We start from the raw sequence: 17212 nt of genomic DNA on the forward strand, positions 1-17212 counted from the left end.
GAAAACTAAGATCATGGCATCTAGCCCCACCACTTCATGGCAAATAGATGAGAAAACAGTGAAAACAGTGGCAGACTTTATTTTGGGGGGCTCCAAAATCACTGCGGATGGTGACTGCAGCCACGAAATTAAAAGATGCTTACTCCTTGGCAGGAAAGTTATGACCAACCTAGACAGCATATTAAAAAGCAGAGACCTTACTTTGCCAACAAAGGTCCGTCTAGTCAAGGTTATGGTTTTTCCAGTAGTCATGTATGGATGTGAGAATTGGACTATAAAGAAAGCTGAGTGCTGAAGAATTGATGCTTTTGAACTGTGGTGTTGGAGGACTCTTGAGAGTCCCTTAGACTGCAAGGAGATCCAACCAGTCCATCCTAAAGGAGATCAGTCCTGAGCGTTCATTGGAAGGACTGATGTTGAAGCTGAAACTCCAATATTTTGGACACCTGATGCAAAGAGCTGACTCATTTGAAAAGACCCTGATGCTGGGAAAGATTGAAGGTGGGAGGAGAAGGGGACAACAGAGAATGAAATGGTTAGATAGCATCACTGACTCAATGGATATGAGTTTGGGTAAACTCTGGGAACTGGTGATGGACAGGGAGGCTGGGTATGCTGCATGCAGTCCATGGGGTCACAAACAGTTGGACACAACTGAGCGACTGAACTGAACTGCACTGAACTGTCAGTGGACATCTAGGTTGCTTCCATATTCTAGTTATTGTAAATAGTGCTGCAATGAACATTGGGATACATGTATCTTTTTCAATTTTGGTTTCCTTAGGATATATGCCTGGGAGTGGGAGTGCTGATTTGTAAGGTGGTTTTATTCCTAGCTTTTTAAGGAATCTCCATACTATCTTCCAAAGTGGCTGTATCAGTTTGGTGGGTGGGTTATTTACTGTTGAGCCATTGGAGAAGCCCACACAGCAGTGACACTATAATAATATAAAAAAATGAACTTTTAATGATCATACGAAGTCCATGAAAATAAACAGCAAAACCTGGCACAAATATTAAAGAAAAACAAACGAAATCATATATGGTTAGAGAATCAAAAACGACTTTCAAAGGAGACATTTGAGGCAATCCTCCAAGGGTTAATAGGGTTTCAGCAAATGAAATGAGGTTAAAGACAGTCTAGCTGACTGCTGCTTTTCTTTCTAACCCAGCATCCTTCTCTCCAGTTGAGATTCCTCTTCCAATAAGAGTGCCTCAGGGCTTCCCTGATGGTACAGCAGATATGAATCTGCCTGCCAATGCAAGAGACACAGGTTTCATCCCTGATCCAGGAAGATCATGTATGCTACAGAACAACTAAGCCCATGCACCACAACTACTGACCCTGTGCTCTAGAACCCGGGAGTCACAACTACTGAAGCCTTCACATCTACAGCTAGTGCTCCACAGCGCAAGCTGTCTAACCCCATCTCCTTTCCTTCTCCTTGCAGAGAAGCCACTGCAGTAAGAAGCCTGCCCACCACAACTAGAGAATAGCCCCCACTTCCCACAACTAGATAAAAGCCTGCACAGCAATGAAGATCCAGCACAGCCAATAAATAACTAATTTTTAAAAGATTAAAAAAGGATGCTTCTATTTCCCTTTGGAGAGCCGCATTCTTCCATTTAGTGCAAACAGCATAAGTGGAGCTGGCTTTAGTACATGACTCAGTTCTAACCAATCAGAGGAATCCATAGGAGATTGGTTCAGGAATGGGCACATGACCAATGCGGCTGTGAAACATATCATCCAGGTCCAGAGGTATTCATGGTCATTTTGGCCACACAGTGAGAACCTGACTTAGACTGAAAACAATAAAAGGAAAGATCTAAGACATGAAGCCAGAGAAATTTTTCACAAAACCATCCGAGTTACTAAATCAGCCTACCCTGAACTTTAAGTTAAATGAGTAAAAAATTTCAAAAAAAATGAAAAATAATCATTCTTTTGGTCAAACCAGGTTGAACTGGGTTGAGAGGAAGGTAATTCAGGGAGCACTGCAAACAGAGATATAAAGAAAGAAACAAATTAGGAAAGCCCAGATCTTTGTATTTCCAATTAGCTCATTTATATCCATTAACTCATTCCAGTATAAGCCACTCAGGTAAGTAAAAGAAGGTATCATTATTTCCATATTAGAAATCAAGGCTCAGAGAAAGTAAGTGACTTTTCCAGAGTCACTCCATTTTCTGCACAATGGTAAAAAAGAATATTAGGAACAAGGGACTAGTCACAGTGAAATCCAAATATGCTTTCTAGGCAACTGGCTTACAGGTCTAAATTAAAACTTTCGGAGTATATTCCAATATCCATCTAAATTATTATGCATATTCAACCAAGTGACCAATGTTTTTCCTTTTCTTCATGAGGAGGGCCAATCTTTGCTTTGAGGGACTAATACAGAGTGATGATTCGATGAAGAAAGAGAAGCCTGTAGTTGTTACCCATAATCACATTTTTATCCTGGACTGTTAATTTTATACCAAATTGCCCTTGGGCAAACCACTTCTCCATTGTAGCCTTAGTTTCCTTGTTAGTAAGAAAAAAATCTAAAATTTAGAATATGTCCATCATTACTACTTGACCTAATCTATAATGGACAAGGGGCTTCCCTGATAGCTCAGCTGGTAAAGAAACTGCCTGCAATGCAGGAGACCCCGGTTCGATTTCTGGGTTGGGAAGATCCCCTGGAGAAAGGATAGACTACCCACTCCAATATTCATGGACTTCCCTGGTGGCTCAGATGGTAAGAAATCTGCCTGCAATGCAGGAGACCTGGGTTCGATTACTGGGCTGGGAAGATCCCCTGGAGGAGGGCATGGCAACCCACTCCAGTATTCTCACCTGGGCAGAGGAACCTGGAGGGCTAGAGTCCACAGGGTCGCAAAGAGTTGGAAATGACTGAAGCGACTTGGCACACCACAGCACAGCACAAAAGGGACAAAAAATAGGAAAGAAAGAAAAACCATGCAAATAAACTTATGTGATTTACTTGTTCTGTGACCTTATCATAAATTCACTTCTCCTTTATGAGCCTCAGCTTACTCTTTTGAAAAGAGGCATTGAAATCTATGGTTTGGGGCTAATTTTGTTGTTTAGTCACTAAGTCATGCCTGACTCTTCGTGACCCCGTGGACTGCAGCACGCCAGGCTTCCCTGTCCTTCACTGTCTCCCACAGTTTGCTCAAATTCATGTCCACTGAATTGTTGAGGCTATCTAACCTACTCATCCTCTGACCCGCACCCATCTCCTTTTGTATTCAATTTTTCCCAGCATCAGGGTCTTTTCCAACTCTTCACATCAGGTGGCCAAAGTATTGGAACTTCAGCAACTCAGAAGTTAAAAAAATGGTGACTTTATCACAAACAATATAAAGCTTGCTAGAGTGCATTGATATCTGTGGGTTTTCAATAAAGTAATAGTTACCTAATTAGATAATGTCAAACCGTAATTTAAACTCACTTCACTGACTAAAGAATCTAATAGATAAGCAGGGTTTTGCTTGTTTACCACGAGTTTCAGGCTATAGTAACAAAGACAGACAGAAGGTACCTCTTATTATTACTCCCAGCACTCTCTTTAAGACCTTAGAATGGATCTAAATATTACGTGCTAGTGAATGAAACGAACTGTAGTCATATAGCCTGGAAATTCTGGAACGGAGGACATCATTCCTCACTGAACACTCCACCAGTGCTTTCATGACTGGATAAGAAAAGCAGCAAGTGTTCTTTCTTAAGTTTCCAAAGAGAAAAGCAAAATGGGAAGAATAAATTAATTTCAATAACAGGAGTATTTAATTTAATTGCTATGTTTAAAATCACAAAGTAACCAAGGTCAGAAGTTAAGTGTGCATATTCCAGTCATTCATCTATTGCTTTATTTGCCTTGCCTCATACTCTCTAAGAAGCCACATTCCTCTACATGGACATACCCACCTCACAGCAATCTAACCATGTCCCCTCCATCACTGTGTATAGTGGGGGGAAAAAGTATGTTTCCTTGCCCAAAACTAATGGTTAGATTCTAGAAGAATCATTTAATCCCCCTGGATCTTAGTTTATGTATCTGAAAATGGGAAAATAATAATGATGGTAAATACCAGCTTCATCAGACTATTGTATGAATCCCAGTGAATTGCTCAAAAATATTTTAAAGCATACTATTTATAGATGTAAATATTATCAGAGGCAAGAAACAGTTTAGATTCCTTAGTCCTACTCCTCTCGATTCCAGACTTTGAATGCCAATTTCCTTTATATAAATCATAGACTTTAGAAAGTATTTTTTTTTAATCTTGTGATATGCCCTATTTTAAAGTAATAAAAGTTCCCTGGAGGCCAAAGGATATATATTTAATTCTATTCAGAAACCATGACTTCAAACGACATGGATTGAGCATCAAAGTATCTCTTCCAAGGTATTTATCAATTATAAAGGAAAAATACTAACTTTACAAAGGAGCAATCTGGCATACACCATCTTAGACAAGTAGTTAAGGTTAATATCTTTAACAAGGCATACAGGCACAGTGAACCTGCAATATGAGGCAGTGAAAAGACACAGCATCACTTCTGCAGTATTTGTGCCCTTAAAAGAGCAGACTTCAACCTAATCATGAGAAAACATCAGCCAAACCCACCATGAGAGCATTCTATCAAAAGCCCCGAGGTCATAGAGAAAAAAGAAAAAGGAAAGACTGAGAGACTGTCACAGTTTGGAGGAGAATAAAGAAACAGAATAATTAAATATAACAAGGAATCTTGGATTGAATCCTGGAGCAGGCAGAAGACATTAGGAAAAACAAAACAAAAAACTGATGAAATTTGGATAAGGTCTGTATTTTAGTTAATAGTTCTATTGAAAGTGAAAGTGTTAGTCACTCAGTCGTGTCTGACTCTGTGACCATGAACTGTTGCCTTCCAGGCTCCTCTGTCTGTAGGATTCTCCAGGCAAGAATAGTAAAGTGGGTTGCCATTTCCTTCTCCAGGGGATGTTCCTGACCCAGGGATAGAACCTGGGTCTCTTGCATTACAGGCAGTCTGTTTACCATCTGAGCCACCAAGGAAGCCCTGCTACAGTATAGTATTGTAGTGATGTTTTATTTCTAGGTTTTGATACCTGTGTTATAGTTATGTAAGTTTCTAGAAGAGTTTGAATGAAATTCTAATATTTAGGAAAGAATTCATGTTCTTAATTTTCCAAAGGGATATAGAAAAAATCAGGCTCGATACTTTTTGAAACTTGTTTCTTAGAACACTACATTTCCTTATAGGTTGGGTGACCATATCACACATTATCCAAATCAGGATTCTTTTGAAAAGCAAGAAAATGCTATTATTAATAGTATTTTTAAAAAATGCACGCCTGAAGATTTGGGGAAAAGTTAGGGAAGAAAAACTACAATCACATCAATCACAATTGCTTTATTTTTATCAGTTTTATATATTTGGGTTCTGAGAAAGGTTTTCTTTTTAGAAAACTTTTCCTTTAAAAAATAAAAAAAAATCCACTGTATTAAGCTTGCCTAAGAAACTCTCTGATAGTCTGGTCAGTCCACAAAGAGTTATAATGCCCATGCTCTTATTCATCTTTCACAACCAAGCTCAAATCCTTTCTCTTCCACAATGCCTTCCCAAATAGTCAAGGCAAAAATTACTTTTTATTCTATCACATTTCATATACGCATCTCAAACATTTCATCCAGTTTTCTGAGAATCAGAGTCACAAGTATGGCTCTTCATCTATACAACTAATCTAATATTTCTCTACCTTGGAATTATTGCTATTGGGGGCTAGGAAATTATTTCTAGGAGGGGAGTATCTCCTCCAGATTTTAGAAAGCTAAGCAGTAGCACTTCAACCCCAGGTGTGGCAACCAAAAATGTTGTCCAATGTCCCCCAGGGATAAAATCATCTCCTGCTGAGAACCACTGAACTAAACGAAGAATAGAACATGATATATCATGAGTATTCAGATCAAACAGATCTGGTCTTACATTGCTAATATGGTTCTCACTAGCTGTGTGATCTTGGGCAAATCTAACCTCTCTGAATTTTATAGTTCCTCTTCTATAAAATAAGAATATTAATAGCATCAAATTCATAAGTTGTCTACAAAGATCAAACTAACTTTAATAAATAAGGATTTGTAAAAGCTCTATGCACATGTGCCCACCTGCTAATGTCTTCCAGGGAGGTTTGGGGAAGGATATAAGATTAAGCTGGAACTTGGAGTTATATTGCAAAGGCATTAAAGGAAGCGAAGCCTATTGCCAATAATCAATATTGTCAATAAATAATTCACTACGTCATCATTGAATTATGATTTCCTAAAGTCCAAAGCTCAGTTCACCTCAACTTTGCTATGGGCAACACCTTCTTGGTTGTCAGTATGCCTTTTCACAGATTTTGTATATATATATCAGATTGGGTTACAGAATGCCTTCCCAGTCCTCATCGTAAGTTTTATTTCATGAGAATTCTCTGTGGCCTCAGAATCAAAAGGCTGGAAAGAAAAAGTTGACATTACTTTACATTCAGTGAACTTGGCATTTCACTCGAGTCAGATGTCCTTCATTTCTAGTCATTTCTGTGAGCCCTTTAAGAAGAAGATGGGCCATGAAGACAGAGGGACAAGCTGGGCATGAAGGAGAGGCAGACAAAAGGCCAAGTCCCCAAGCTGGCTCTTGAGCATTTCAAGCACCTGAACTTAATCTGTGTGACAGGAACGTGGTGTCATTTGATATGAATGCCACCAGTCACATACTTTTCTTTAAAAGCTTTTATACGCCCACCCTGGCTCCCTCTTTTATTCTAGTCTCAAAAACAGAGGGTCAAGTTTAACAACTCCGGTTACAGAAGGCCTGTGTGCTGGTTCGGGTAAAGGATAGGGGTGTGTGTGTGTGTGTGTGTGTAGTATTCTTGACTTTACAGCGATTATTTACCAGCTGAGTGACTGGGCCCCTGGTTTGCTTCAGGTGCTGTCTGCCAGCAGTTCACTGCCCAGAGTCTCAGTTTTCCTTATTACAACCATCTCGTGCTTCCTGTTTACCCTGGGTAAAGAGACCAGGTTTCATGCCTGCAGGCCCACATTCCTTTGCTGAGCAGGTTTTCTAAGCCTCAGGCTACAGGTTTCACCCTCCCATTGTAGCAAGTGAAGCACGTTGAAATAAAAAGTAAGCCCATCCAACACCCAACAATGGAAATCACTTGGGAAGCTACACAGCTGAACAGAATATTTATATCATCCTTACACGATTACTTGGAATTATCTTTATAGAGACACTGTGACTGTGAGTATGTTTAGGAGTATAGAGCAAAAGGGAGGATGAGGCAGAAGCTTTTTTCCCTACAAATTCTAATTTCCATCTTCATCCTATTCCATTTCCCCAACCCTCCCCGTGCATATTTGCACATGCACGCACACACACATACACACACACACTTTAAATTTAGCTTAAGTGAATGACTCTTTGTCCAAGAACATTTTATACACCTTTGTAATTTGCAGCTTCTAATCATGTTTCTTTTACTTAAAATGTCTTTCTGCATCTGCTTTGATGGCTAAATCACTCTTGAGTTTCACATCAAATGTTAGCACATTTGTTAACTTCTGGACTTAACTATTCTTTTTGCTGGGCTCTGATAGAATCTTTTGATTCTCTCCATCAACAGTATTTGCACACTAAATTATAATTTGTTAAGTAGGCCCTTGGACTGCAAGGAGATCCAACCAGTCCATCCTAAAGGAGATCAGTCCTGGGTGTTTATTGGAAGGACTGATGTTGAAGCTGAAACTCCAATATTCTGGCCACCGGATGCGAAGAGCTGACTCATTTGAAAAGACCCTGATGCTGGGAAAGATTGAGGGCAGGAGAAGGGGACAACAGAGGATGAGATGGTTGGATGGCATCACCAACTCAATGGACATGGGTTTGGGTGGACTCCAGGAGTTGGGGATGGACAGGGAGGCCTGGAGTGCTGCGATTCATAAGAGTTAGACACGACTGAGCGACTGAACTGAACTGAACTGACCATTTTTTGCATTCTCCCTCTAGACTATAAATGTCTGGAGGGCAAAATCTGTTTTATTCTTCTTGCTATCCCAACAATTAGGGCTTCCCTGGTGGCTCAGCGGTAAAGAATCTGCCTGCCAGTGCAGGAGACACAAGTTCGATCCCTGGGTTCCGAAGAGCCCCTGGAGAAGGAAATGGTAACCTACTCCAACATTCTTGCCTGGAAAATCCCATAGACAGAGGAGCCTGGCAGAATACAGTCCATGGGGTCACAAAAGAGTAGGACACAGCTCAACAACTAAACAAACAACAAAATCCCAATGATTATCTACTGCATTGCTCTGCATATATTAACAGTATGCCAGGTGGATACTTAACAAATATTTGTTAAGGAATGCCATGACAACCAGTGGTTAGGACTCAGTGCTTTCATTGTCAAGACCAATGAAATTAGTCATTCAATCTAGGTTCAATCCTTAGTCAGGGAATGAAGAATCCAAAAGCCAAGCAGCCAAACAATTAAAATAACAAAAATAAACAAATAAATAAATATTTGTTCAGTCTATGTGGTGGGAAACCAAGGGGTTAAGAATATAAAGTTACATTTGATTACTAAAATATTGGTTCAGTTTCAGAATTCCCTCAAAAATAAGAAGATGCCAGACAAAAGTAAAAAAGGGTTGGTCTGTAGCTCACTTTGATTAGGCTATAGAGCATTCATGATCTATTCACTATTATTCTACAGCTCTGGACTCAATCACTGGTTCCTCTCAACAAGACTCTCCACACAAAGAATCCATTAAGACAATGTGAAATCAAGCACAGTTATCAGTTAGATCCTTGATCTATAATTTGCTTAATAAATACCACTCTGTAACCTGTCTACACTGACTAAACTCACTTAATTGTTCCTGCAAATTGCAAACCCTCAAAGCTTCATGTAGATTACAGAATGTATCACAAGATTCCTTTGGCTGCTCCTTATTGATCATGCCTCTAATTATGGGTAGCCATAGCAATGGTGGCTTAAGTTGATTTTCAAAACATGGAGCTAGTCTTGACAGTTCAAATTGGTTGGGACATCTGACCATTTAATTTGGCCTATGTAAATGTCCAAAGAATGACCTCTTGATGTCAGAGGGCCAAAAATTCCACCCTCAGATCATTCGAATGCTGCCATTTTCTGAATATGCATCTGAAGAAGAAGCAGGTAACAGGTATGCCTGCAGGGAACACGGATCGCCTCAGCTTTTTCTTGCCTCCAATCACCTTTCTCCATGCCTCAGACCACCCTGCTTGTTTATCTCATAAATATCTTAAGCCTCTTGCCTTTGGGGAGGCAGATTTGAGATCTATTCTCCTCTCTTCCTTTTTGGCTTCCTTGTGAAGAAATCCTTTCTCTGCAGAAAAACTCAGCATCTAAGCATTTGGCTTGCTGCGCATTGGGCAAATGAAACTAATTCTGTAACAAATGGATAAAAGAAGAAAGATACGGCTAGAAGTTGCAAATAAAAAGTGGATGAAACAATTAAGAATAACTGACCTTGGTTGTAAAAATATGGTATCATATCCTACCCTATCATATATCAAAGCAGTGACTATGAATATGCACACACACAGACTTCCTTCTGGTTTTTAGACATTTCCTTGAGCACTGACAAATTGTTTGAATGGAGAAGTACAGCTATTGTAATACCTCAGTCAATTCACTTAACCACTCTAAGTACCTTCACTTTTAAAGTGGAGATAGCATTCTGACCTCGAAGAGTTTTTGTTAGTTGAATTACATGAAAACATGCAAACTGTTTAATTCCTATCATATATCAAAGCAGTGACTATGAATATGCACACACACAGACTTCCTTCTGGTTTTTAGACATTTCCTTGAGCACTGACAAATTGTTTGAATGGAGAAATACAGTTATTATAATACCTCAGTCAATTCACTTAACCACTCTAAGTACCTTCACTTTTTAAAGTGGAGATAGCATTCTGACCTCAAAGAGTTTTTGTTAGTTGAATTACATGAAAACATGCAAACTGTAATCAATAAATATCATGTAATTACAAAATTTATATGAAATTATTATGTCTTATAATAATAAAAGCAATACCAAAAACGTTATTTTCTATTTTCACAACTGTTTTATATGAGTAATGCAAAGTATGTGAATGTGCAGATTGAAAAAGTTGGTAAGGCTTGGAGATAAGCAAGAATATCTGGAAAGAATTGACTATCATACTTATTAGATGTAGAAATGATGCAGAGTTAGTGAGATAGGTAAAAGAAGTAATGAATTTTGACATAGTATTTCATAAATTAATGGAGATTTTTTAGATCAGTGCTGAAGGACTTAAAGATAGTATAAATTTTAATTTGAATACAATTTACCCATTAAAGCTCCTTCCTCAGGTACCTTTCAGCCCAATCAATCCCATGACTCAGCTTTGCCCCAGTGTTGTATGATCTGACACCTATATTACCAGTTCAACTTTCTCTCCTGAGCTTCAAACAGGCCTAAATTTCTAACTTCCTGGCAACCAGTTCAACTCCACATTCCAAGAACACTTCAAACTCAACATGTCCTAAACAGAATCCCCAAACCTACTCTTCTTTTAGTTCTCTCCATTTAGATTAATGGACTCACCATCTACCAAAACAGACCATACCATCTTTGACTTCTTTTTTTTTTTTTTTTCTCATTTTTTTTTTTTTTTTATTAGTTGGAGGCTAATTACTTCACAACATTTCAGTGGGTTTTGTCATACATTGATATGAATCAGCCATAGATTTACACTTCTCATTCACCTACCATATCCTATCAGTTATCTTCTTCCACTGATATCCTGAATATCTCAAGATTTCTTTGTTTCTCTCCATTCCTAGCACCCCTAATGTAGTTTAGGTACTCATATGTACCATATGCACCAATACAATTATGGTGAGAAATACACAAGATTAAACTCCAGCTAAGCTGTCTGTGTCTAAGACACTCCATGCACTTTCAACTGTCTCCACATCTTTGCATCTGATCCAAACTTCTTTTTCAGTTCTTCAATACTTATTTTAAAATCTTTGTATTTTTATCTGCTTCCTCTATTAAGCAATGCCTTCCACAAAGGCAAGAATCTTGTCTCATTTATATTTGCATTCTTAATCACAATCATAATATCAACAACTTATAGGGACTAGAAAACATTTGTCAAATAAAGAGATTCCAAGTGCTATAGAATAAAAGACTCTGAGTAAAAACATAAAATGAATTTTATAAATGTACTTTTAAAAATAAATTATTCCATTAGATCATAAATAATTTGAAATTTTTGGCTGTGGATAGCTCGGTTCAATATAATTCTCCCTTTCCCCCGTTGTGGGTTTCCTAAATTGAATTAGGGCTTCCCTCGAAGCTCAGTTGGTAAAAAATCTGCCTGCAATACAGGAGGCTCTGGTTCAATTTCTGGACTGGGAAGATCCCCTGGAGAAAGGATAGGCTACCCACTCCAGTATTCTGGCCTGGAGAAAAAGAGTCAAAGAGTCAGACATGACTGAGTGACCTTCATTTTCAAAGTGAATTAAATTGTTTCAGGTATTTCATTTAGTTATGCATTTTCCCCATATTCTTTTACTTTTTCCTATTTCATTCATGAGAGAAATTAAGAAAAACTAGTTTAAATCACCCTTTAAAAATTGTATTATACCAAAATATTCATTTAAAAGGATTCTATATCCCCAGAATTACTATTCTTATTTATACTTTTGCATTAATATAACTGAGTATTAATCAAAGCCAATTTTGGAAAAAGTCCTAAACATAAATAACTCTGTGACATAAAAACCAAAAACAAAAGAGAAACCAAGACGCAAAGAACTGGATCAGAGCGGTCATCATCTCATATCCCAGACTGAGATCACTTGTTTTCTTAGCGATCTGGGACTCAGGGTGGCCTTTGGCTAAGAAATGGTTTGGCAAATGAAGGTTCCAGGCTGTTTTTAGGAAGAAAGAAGACTTTGAAAGAGTAGTTGAATGAGAAAATCCTTCAAGAAAATACGCTTAACAGATTCACAAAGTAGTTTGATTGACTGAAAACCAACCAAGTAATTAACCAACCACTCGCCCCGCTCATACCCATGTATGCACGCACGTGTGCACACACACACACACACACACACACACACACACCTGCTATTCTTACTTCCATCTAAGGAGAGCTATATAAACCTCAAGTTTCCCTTTTAGCCTTGGCTGATAGGAAGTCTTGGGCAAAATGTAATGTTACAGTCTACTAGCTGCATTCATGGATATTTGGGGGGTAGTTATTCCCACAACCCCTTTTTTAAACTTTCTGTTTTATATTGGAGTATAGCCAATTAACAAAGTTGTGATAGTTTCAAGTGAATAGCAAAGGGACTTAGCCATATGTATACACATGTCCATTCTCCCCTAAACTCCCCTCCCATCCAGGCTGCCACTTAACATTGAGCAGAGTTCCCTGTGCTATACAATAGGACCTTGTTTCCACTCCCTTTTGATATTTTATTTTTCATCTTCCTTTTAAAGTATTCGATTTTATTTCTATATGGCAGAAAAAAATAAAGCACTGTCAAGTATTAGAGCCATGCAGTGGTTATTTCTCTGCAGGTAACAGAACTTGTTTTTTAGTCCTTTACCCTGAATTTCTTCCCCCAAAGAACACTCAGAGAATAACTGCTTAAACATACCAGGTATGAGAAATAAGAGAAGACTTGGCCCAGGAAGTGATGGATGCCATAACCAAAGCAGGTGGTATTCATTTTTGACTTGTAATAAAAAAAGTGACTACTACTTCAAAATATATATTATATTAATTATTAGAACCAGATTCCCTTTAAAGGCAGGAAATGGCTTTGGAAACATACATTATTAAGCTCTTTCAGGTGGATTAACACATATTTTAAAAAAAAGAAACAGATAAATGACTCTGCACTTTAATAAGGAAGAGGAAAAGAACAAGGGTTTGGGGAAGAACAAGAGCAGGAAAGAGAAGACGAGATTCTGAAGCAATGCATCTGAGCATTATTGTTAATAATATCTTTAAAAATAAGAAGATCCAATACTCCATCTGAAGTTCTGGGCGTCATTGTAATGTAAATTCCTATCGTATCTCCCAGAAGTCCTCAGTGAGTCTTCTGTCATGTATGGGTCTCTGTGTCACTGTTGTGTTGTTCTAGATGACTTTGGGTGGTTAAGAGTCAGACTAGGGGCTGATGTTGATGCTTGGGTTGAGGTATAGTGAATTAGAAGAATCACATAATCCACACAATGAACTAATTTAGCGCCTTCAAGAGCTTGACATCAGAGGCAAACCTTGAGGCCATAAGCCCCTGAAGACACCTACATAAATCTTAAAAGGACACTTGCCTTTTGCTGAGAGCAGAATGGGATTCTAGCCAACTTCACTTATGTATTAGAGGAAAAGACGACCCCCTCTAGCCTCTAATCACATACGATTTGCCTCAGATCCTTTTTGTAAAATAATGGATTTATCAATTTAAATTATTTGTTTATACACATACATACTCGCTTACATGAAGAAGTGTGTTTAAAATAAAGCAAGAAATGGAATATATGCCATCCAACCATAGAAAGACTTAAATGCAGACTGCCATATTTTGAATTTATAGCAAATAAAGAATTGTGATATTCTAAAATGATGACAGCCTATAAAGATAAAATAGAAAGGACAGAGAAGGCAAGAATTTTGAAGCCCTTATGTATATTCTTATATATATCTGGTTTTGTTGAAAATACAAAGGCTGATTTTTCACTGCATTTATAGCTCTGTTTTACTTTCTGACTATTCAGAGTGTCCAAGGACAGCTTAAGTCTCCCTAGGAAAGTTGAAATAATAGTAGAAGGGGACCTCTCAGCCATCTGAGACAAATTTAAAATCTATTTGGGAAGATGAGATTTAAAGACATAAAAAATACTCTTAATTTCTTTACAATTTATGGAGCATTTATATATAGTTTATCCCATTTAACCTTACAATGGCCCAGTGAGGTTCAGAGGAAAGGCAGTTGTTCATCATGTCCATTTTAGAGATAATACTACCAAGGCCTAGAGGAAAAAAGTGATTAAACATGATCACAGAGCTATATCTGACTTCCTACTTAACACTATTCTACATTCCTTCTGTGAATAAAATAATCATAATTTAATTATACCCAGAAAATTCTATATACACTGTAAGCAATAAACAAAGATAAACACAAGTATTGCAATTTTTCAACAATATTACACTACAATTTTTGCTAAGAAATTAGCAAGAGGAAATAGCATCATATGGTTAATATAAATATTATGCATTTTTTCTAATATAAAACAGCTCCATTGTTTACTAAAAAAATTCTATAATCTATTATAGCTTTTGTCTACATAAAACCCAGGTTGAATCTTATCATTTCTTTAACAGTACATGTTTTAAAAGCACATAGATTCTCCGAAAAACTAATTTAAGAGTGATGCCCAAGCTGCCTCCTACCTTGCAAATTTCGAGAAACTTCTCACTTGTGTATTTCATAGGATGCTCAGTGAAGGTAGCATAAGGCACCTCAGTGGACCACGGATTCCAGCGGACTAACAGTGACTGTTGCTCAGGATTCCCCCAGTAGATCCTAAGGCCTTCTCCTTGTCTCCTGTAAGAAAGAAGCTTTCCTTTAGATTAGTCAGCTTCATTAGATTAAACTAAAAAGAAAAGGATGCAAAGGAAATGTACTACCCCAGTCAGCCTTGGTATTGATGCTGAGATAAGAGGCTGACCTACCAACTAGCTGAATTCTTCCAAGGAATTTAAGAGGGAAGAAAAGGATGGATTTGGTCTCAAACATGATGAGTGAGGGACAGAGAGGCCTGGTGTGCTGCAGTCCATGGGGTCATAAAGACATGCCTTGGCAACTGAACAACATGATGAGTTCAAGGTGTTGTTGACAAATCTGTGGGTTAATGCTTGGTTGGAAATGTGACTCAGGTATTCTGGACAGAAACCAAGGCTGAAAATAAAGATACTGAAGTTATGCCAATATTCTGATGGTCAAAGTTGAAATAAGGATATTGAAGTTATGCCAATATTCTGACAGTCAAAGTTAAAAGAAAAAGGAAGAAAGAAGAGTCAAGGTGGCAAGACAGGAATTGAAACATGGAAGACATAGTCAACATGGGAGATGGTTTCAAGGAGAAGGAAGGTAATAACAACTACAGAATCTACCAAGCAGTAAAACCAGGCAGGAAATGACTGAGAAAAGACATTGGGACTTCTGTAGTAGAAGGGTATGTTTGATCTTTAAGAGAATTGATGGCCAATTCAGAATGCCCTGTGACCTCAGCTTTTACATCTCCTGGTTCTCTATTCTCTGCACACGTTTCATCCACCAGAATTGCAGCAACAAACATGCCATAGCTCTGCCTGGTCACAGTTCTGATCCACAGCATGTGGGAGGCACCACTATCTTTTAGAGCCCAAGCCTATTTAGTAAACCCAACCGCAGAGCAAGAGAAAATAGGTTTGGGAGTGTGATAGGAGGGGAGTTGTGGGAGAGGAATGGGGTCTCATTGAATAACAAGTCTGTAATCTCTGGCCTCTTCTTTTTGCCTGTACCCTTCAGAATTTACAGTTTGTGGTTTTAGACATTTCTGAATGCAAAAAGGTCCCTGAGGTTAAGCCAATCTCAGGTGCTTTGCATTCAACAAGCTTTGAAACTAAGTTGCCTGTAATTCTAAGCAGCCCCATGGAACATCACAGAGCTCTCATTTCTTCTAGAAATTAAATCCTGGGATCTAGAAGGAAAAACCAGAGCTCAATTGTGATGCCTTCACAAAGCTGTCACTTCCTGTATTAAGGATAGATTCCTTTGGGAATGTCATTGTGGTTTCCAAATGTTTAGCCATGTAGAGATGTGTATAAACACAATTTCACACCTCCATGTAAAACACCCCGACTGGCTTCAGCTTCTTCTTACACAAGGAAAGTAAGAAAAGAGCCTGGAACATTCTGCTGCCCAATTCTCAGATTTTTGATAATTCTATCTGAAAGCTGATATCCAGCCTTTTTTTGTCCTTAATCCTTTGCCCAGGAAAGAGAAGGAAAAAAAAAGAAAGAAAGAAAGAAAAAGAAAAGAGAAAAATTAAAATATTGAATATCGCTGAAGTTCCCTTTCTGCTGGTTCATTTTCTTAGCTGCTATACTGGCTTCCTTGATGGCTCAGAGGGTAAAGAATCTGCCTGCAATGCAGGAGACACAGCAGATGGGGTTCAACCCCTGGATAAGAGAGATCCTCTGAAGGAGGACATGGCTACCCACTCCAGTATTCTTGCCTGAAAACTCTCATGGCCAGAGAAGCCTTGTGGGATTCAGTCTATGGGGCTGCAAAAGAGGCAGACACAACTAAGTATACACACTGATATTTATCTCCCCCTCACCCACCCGTACTTTACTTCATTCCCTTTTTTTCCCTGGCCTGATAATAAGCCTTAAACTCAATGAATATTCTATGTATGCCGGTTAATGGAGCATTCTGGCTTGAGTCCATTAAAACAACTTGCATGATACAATTATTTACTACTTCATATGTCAATTTATGTGCTGGATGCAATTTTCCTTTTATGCAAAGGGGAAGAAAATCTGCCAAGATAGCTTTCCCAGTAAATATAGTTTATATTCTTTCACTTCAGGGAAACCCCCAAAGGAAGTTTAAAAGCACAAAATTCAAGAGGGACCCTATTTCTAAGCAACTGATCAATTTGAGTGTGGCAATGCCTTTCAGAGACATAGTATACTACTTCTATTTTTTTTTTTTTTTTGGCCAGGTGTTAAGTATTTTATTTTTTTATTTATTTTTTTTTATTATTATTTTTTTTTCCAGTGGGTTTTGTCATACATTGATATGAATCAGCCATGGATTTACATGTATTCCCAATCCCGATCCCCCCTCCCACCTCCCTCTACTTCTAAATAGACAAATTCAGCCAACCTTCTCTCCTGAGCTCCAGAGGTGATAGCTGAGGAGAGAAATCTACAACCGAGCAGTTTCTCCAAAGGTAAAACTAAAGTGGTATTTCTCAGCAAATCTTTTAGAACCAGAGTGCCATAAAAATCTTATCATATTCATATTCTATCAAATATTATTAGGGCAACTGTGGAGAATATGACCAGGAA

At 38.2% G+C, this 17212-nt stretch overlaps 1 protein-coding gene across 2 annotated transcripts in view; it reads right to left on the reverse strand.

Moving 5' to 3' along the window:
• The window catches only part of TPRG1 (tumor protein p63 regulated 1), a 170018-nt gene that overhangs the window by 5665 nt on the left and 147141 nt on the right, over positions 1–17212 (reverse strand). For both annotated transcript variants that reach the window (XM_043473438.1, XM_043473439.1), the window contains one exon: positions 14543–14696. In XM_043473438.1, coding sequence (XP_043329373.1) covers positions 14543–14696 — 154 coding nt within the window. The remainder of the gene's footprint in view (positions 1–14542; positions 14697–17212) is intronic.

Source organism: Cervus canadensis, chromosome 7 (assembly GCF_019320065.1).
Source record: "Cervus canadensis isolate Bull #8, Minnesota chromosome 7, ASM1932006v1, whole genome shotgun sequence".
Lineage (NCBI taxonomy): Eukaryota > Metazoa > Chordata > Mammalia > Artiodactyla > Cervidae > Cervus > Cervus canadensis.